General features: G+C 41.0%; 1 protein-coding gene across 1 annotated transcript in view; it reads left to right on the forward strand.

Moving 5' to 3' along the window:
• The window catches only part of LOC309559853 (torsin-1A-like), a gene marked incomplete at its 5' end in the record, with an annotated part of 113,808 nt that extends 111,617 nt beyond the window's left edge, over positions 1-2,191 (forward strand). The window contains one exon of the mRNA XM_082263279.1: positions 1,899-2,191. Coding sequence (XP_082119405.1) covers positions 1,899-2,155 — 257 coding nt within the window. The 3' untranslated portion in view covers positions 2,156-2,191. The remainder of the gene's footprint in view (positions 1-1,898) is intronic.
• Between the last annotated feature and the right edge of the window lie 3,809 nt (positions 2,192-6,000).

Raw genomic sequence — 6,000 nt, forward strand, 5'->3', positions numbered from 1 at the left:
ATCTTTCAATTCCTGAGGAGAGTCAAGATGGAGTCAGTCAAAGTGGTTGCAGTAATCCCGTTCTGGCCCAACAGACCGTGGTTTCCCCTACTATTCCAGCTGAGCTACCGCGACCCAGTCCCTCTTCCTCTCAGGGCGGATCTGCTGTCCCAGGGCTCCATCCTTCACCCATGCCCAGCCCGTCTGCACCTTCGGGTCTGGTTTTTGAGAGGGGAAGGCTGGAAGCGTTAGGTTGTCCGGAAGTAGCCATACCTACTCTTTTGAGTGCTAGAAGACAAAGCACAAATAAAACCTATGAAAGGATTTGGGCTAGGTTTACTTATTTCCTGGAGTCCAAGGGAAAGTCCTGGTCATCTCCTTCCATGCAAGATATCCTGTCTTTTCTTCAGTCTGGATTGGAGTTGCCTCTTTCATTGAGTGCCTTGCGAGTTCAAGTCTCAGCCATATCCGCTTTCACAGGCATTTCCTGGGCTGCACATCCTTTGATCAGGCAATTTTTCAAAGGGGCAGTAAGGCTAAGGCCACAGAAGAAGCTGAGATTCCCCAAGTGGGACATGCCTTTGGTTCTTGATTTTCTGTCCTCAGTTGGCACGAACCCAGAAGAGCCTATATCAGTGAAACATCTCACCCTCAAAATAGTCTTTCTAGTGGCTATTACATCTGCAAAAAGGGTGTCTGAGATTCAAAGTCTGGGAAGTAAGGAACCCTTTCTGACCTTTTTCCCGGATAGAGTTGTCCTTATTCCAATGCTGGGAGCAAGGCCTAAAGTCACTTCGGTCTTTCACGAGAACCAAGAAATTGTTCTCCCTACTTTCAACTCATCGGCCGAACCTCCGGAAGTTCATCCACTGGATGTAGGCAACACGCTCAGACAGTATTTGGAAGCTACAGCCTCTTTTCGAAAGACAGATTATCTCTTTGTCCTATTGTCTGGGAAGAACAAAGGTATGCGTGCCTCTTCAAGATCAATTGCCTCCTGGATAGTAGAGGCGATTCAGTGGGCTTATAGAGAGAAAGGCTTGGTCCCTCCTAAAGCGGTGACTGCGCATTCTACTCGTGGTGTCGCTACTTCATGGGCAGCTTCAAGACATGTCGCTCCGGATGTGGTCTGCAGAGCAGCGTCTTGGTCGTCCATTCATACATTTATGTCACATTATTGTGTTGAGCCGGCGGCTCTCTCTTCTGTTGGTTTTGGTGCTCAAGTGTTATCTGTTGCAGGTGTTAATTAAAATTTATCAGCATCTGCCCACCCAATTGTGTTTTGGCGAGTTATTTCCCAAACGTATGCTGCCATGGAGTCTGTCAGGAAAATGCAAAATTTATATCAAATACTTACCATAATTTTCCTTTCCTGATGGACTCCATGGCAGCAGGAGTCCCCTCCCAGTTCCTGAGTAGGCTAGTTACAGAACACGGATGCTGAAAGGGAGCAAGGATTTATGGGAGTGGGGTCCTATGGGGTAGGAGTGGAGGCGGGGCTACCCAAAAGTATGCTGCCATGGAGTCCATCAGGAAAGGAAAATTACGGTAAGTATTTGATATAAATTTTCCATTATGACGAATATTGATGCAACCCCTTCTTTTATATTTTACCAAAAAATAGATACAATATTGTGATATTTTGCACTAAAACACAAGTGTATTTATTTAGAAAATATGCATTTGACAAACAGCTGTACAAATATCGTGTTACAAAAAAAAATTGCAAATGCTACTATTTTATTGTCAGAAATTTGTTTGTGGGTTTTAAAGTCTTTTTCTAGCAAAAATATTTTAACATGTGCAAAAAAACGTAAAAATTCCCCAGTAGAAAGGTGGTTAAAGAAGATTATATTTTGATTGAATATGGTTGATCAGATGATTTATTTAACTGTTTTCCACCATGTTTTTTTCCCCAGGTGGCTTTTGGCACAGCAGCCTGATTGACGATAATTTGATAGACTTCTATGTCCCTTTTCTACCGCTGGAGTACAAACACGTAAAGCAGTGCGTCATGGCAGCGCTAAGACATCGCGAGTTAAAGCCTAATGAAGAGCTGGCATCCCGTGTGGCCAGTGAGATGACTTATTTTCCCGAGGAAACTCGAATGTTCTCCGATAAAGGTTGTAAAGCTGTCGCAGCAAAACTGGACTTTCATCTCAGGCTCAGCTGCTAGTCAGTGCAGGCACAATCCTCTTCGCTTTATCCTTGTACTGGGTGTGCAAGATTTGGGTATTTCATGAATGACTGGTAAAAAAAATTCCAAGGAAAACAGAAAAAAGCTAGCAAGTGTGCTGATCAGAAGAAGGATCCTCTGGCTGGCTGATATTTGTAGTTCATTAGGAATGATGGATCATAACCTGACAGGGTTCTGCAGCTCCCTAGAATTCCACTGGGTGGCCGGAACATATCTAAGAAAAAACAAAAAGAGTGTGTGTTCGCCCTAGTGTAACACAGCTTTAATACATGATTTAATAAAACGACTAACTATTGCACTCACATTTAATGAATTTGGCACATACAATTTTGTAACAGTGGTTTTTATAATGCGCTTATTGTGAAAACTGATTTTTTTTATCCATTAAGTGTAGTTCTTTTTTGCTCTTGTTTTTATACACTGCTCAAAAAATTGAAAGGAACACTTTTTCTCAGAGTAAAGCATCAAGCCAGTGGTATATTGATCTGGACAGTTAAGTAGCAGAGGGGGTTGTTAGTCAGTTTCAGCTGCTTTGGTGTTAATAGAATTACCAACAGGTGCACTAGATGGGCAACAATGAGAAGACCTCCAAAACAGGAATGGTTTTACAGGTGGAGGCCACCAACATTTTTTTCCCTATTCATCTTTTCTGACTGTTTTTCACTAGTTTTCCATTTGGCTAGGGTCATTGTCACTACTGGTAGCATGAGGCGATACCTGGACCCTATGGAGGTTGCACAGGCAGTGCAACTCCTCCAGGATGGTACATTATTATGTGCCACTGCCAGAAGGTCCCAAGCACATGGAGGAGATTCCAGGAGACAGGCAGTTACTCTAGGAGAGCTGGACAGGGCTGTAGAAGGTCCTTAACCCATCAGTAGGACCGGTATCTGCTCCTTTGTGCAAGAAGAAACAGGATGAGCACTGCCAGAGCCCTACAAAATGACCTCCAGAAGGCCACTGGTGTGAATGTCTCTGATTGTTTAATCAAAAACAGATTTTTTGAGGGTGGCCTGAGGGCACAAAGTCCTCTAGTGCTCACTGCCTGGCACCTTGGAGCTTGATTGGCATTTTCCATTGAACACCAGAATTGTCAGGTCCGCCACTGGCACACTGTGCTTTTCACAGATGAGAGCAGGTTCACCCTGAGCTTGCGACAGACATGAAAGGGTCTGGAGAAGCTGTAGAGAACGTTAGAACGTTATGCTGCCTGTAACGTTGTTCAGTATGACTGGTTTGGTGGTGGGTCAGTGATGGTCTGGGGAGGCATATCCATGGAGGGACGTACAGACCTCTGCAGGCTAGACAATGGCATGGCACCCTGACTGCCATTAGGTATCGGGATGAAATCCTTGGACCCATTGTCAGACCCTATGCTGGTGCATCGGGTCCTGGGTTCCTCCTGGTGCACGACAATCCCCGGCCTCATGTGGTGAGAGTATGCAGCCAGTTCCTGGAGGATGAAGGAATTGATACCATTGAATGGCCCCCATGCTTGCCTGACATAAATTCCAATAGAACACCTCTGGGACATTCTGTTTCGGTCCATCTGACACTGCCAGGTTGCACCTCAGTCTGTTCAGGAGCTCAGTGATGCGCTGGTCCAGATCTGGGAGGAAATACCCCAGGACACCATCCATCGTTTCATCATGCCCCAACGTTGTCAGGCATGCATACAAGCATGTGGGGACCATACAAACTACTGAGTACCATTTTGAGTTGCTGCAATGAAATTTCAGCAAAATGGACTAGCCTGGTGAAACATTTTTACACTTTTATTTTCGGGGTGTCATTGAATTCAGCCCTCTGTAGGGTGATAATTTTCATTTCCATCAAACGATGTGGCATCCTTTCCTTCCTAACACATTACCCCGTCCATATCAGTACAGATATCCAGTATTATATTGAGATCTGATGTGTTATCAAAGGGTTCCTTCCCAGTTCCTGAGTAGGCTAGTTACAGAACACGGATGCTGAAAGGGAGCAAGGATTTATGGGAGTGGGGTCCTATGGGGTAGGAGTGGAGGCGGGGCTACCCAAAAGTATGCTGCCATGGAGTCCATCAGGAAAGGAAAATTACGGTAAGTATTTGATATAAATTTTCCATTATGATGAATATTGATGCAACCCCTTCTTTTATATTTTACCAAAAATTTGATATAATATTGTGATATTTTGCACTAAAACACAAGTGTATTTATTTAGAAAATATGCATTTGACAAACAGCTGTACAAATATCGTGTTACAAAAAAAAATTGCAAATGCTACTATTTTATTGTCAGAAATTTGTTTGTGGGTTTTAAAGTCTTTTTCTAGCAAAAATATTTTAACATGTGCAAAAAAACGTAAAAATTCCCCAGTAGAAAGGTGGTTAAAGATTATACTTTGATTGAATATGGTTGATCAGATGATTTATTTAACTGTTTTCCACCATGTTTTTTTTTTCCCAGGTGACTTGTTCACTTATTTTTATTGTGCTTATCTGTTTCATGATATACTGATTTTTTTCCATCACAGACATCCAGCCTGGGTGTTGATATTTTTATTTGTTTTTTATTGGTTGTTTGCACTACTGGTGATACACCTGTATGTGGTGTTTCACAGGTTTGTATTTCACTATATTATGTTTTTTCGATTCTGTAGATTTTAAGTGGCAGCATGAATTGTTAATTTTATTTTATTTTGATTCACCTTTGATTTTGCTTTAGCATGGGGGATTATTATCTTCATTTTACCACATTATTATACATATACAAATTTAGTCTTTTTTGCAATTTAACAGACTCTGTGTCATGGATGCATCTTATGTTCTTTATATGTGAGGTATGGATTTTATACAAGTAATTACAAAGAAAACACCAGTTTGCAAATTTAAATGCTAAAAAAATGGCCTCAGACCAAGAAACTGTCATGGAAGAATCACAAAGGCTGCCGTTGCGCTTCTCGTTTTGGCTGTGATGAAGATCCTTTGGCTTCATTACTTTCCAATCACTGACTGGAGAGGGGTATGCAGAGATCTGACTTCATATGCCAGTGAAAACTTTAATGTTCAGGAGGTCAGAAATTGCAGCCTAAATAGAAACCAAAAATGGTTTGGGGGTCCGTTCTTTAACGTTTTTTTAATCAGATATTTAGAGATAAATCATAATCAGATATTTAGAGATAATGATTTATATTTTTATCTGCACAATATTTGTTTTATAATTAAAGAAATTTTAGATAAAATGAAATAAAAAAAAAGAGATAGAACAGAGTAGACACTCTTCACTTGTCTTTGATTGAAATTTTGGTGTGAACGGAGGGAAGTGGGAGGATCTGTGTATGTACATTGCAGATGTAAGCTACAGTTTTAATAGGTAAAGGAAAATTGGAAAATATGAGTTCCACCTGATGGCTGCTTGCAAGAATAAATGATATTATATATTTTACAGTGGATATAAAAAAAGTCTACAAACCACTGTTAAAATGTCAGGTTTCTGTGATGTAAAAAAAATGAGATAAATATATATTATTTCAGAACTTTTTCCCCCTTTTACGTGACCTATAAACTGTACAACTCCGTTGAACAACAAACAGAAATCCTTTAGATGGAAGTAAAACAAAAAAATAAATAAAATAATATGGTTAATTAGTGTGCACACCCTTAAACTAATACTTTGTTGAAGCACCTTTTGATTTTTTTACAGCACTCAGTCTTTTTGGGTATGAGTCTATCAGCATGGCACATTTTGTACTCACTTTTGTGAGATACTCTATGTACATCATTGTTAAACAGGTCAGTCAGCATAGGTATTAGGAGGGGGGGGGGGGGGGGGGGTGGAAG

This window comes from Pelophylax lessonae, assembly GCF_965119305.1.
Source record: "Pelophylax lessonae genome assembly, chromosome: 7".
NCBI lineage: Eukaryota > Metazoa > Chordata > Amphibia > Anura > Ranidae > Pelophylax > Pelophylax lessonae.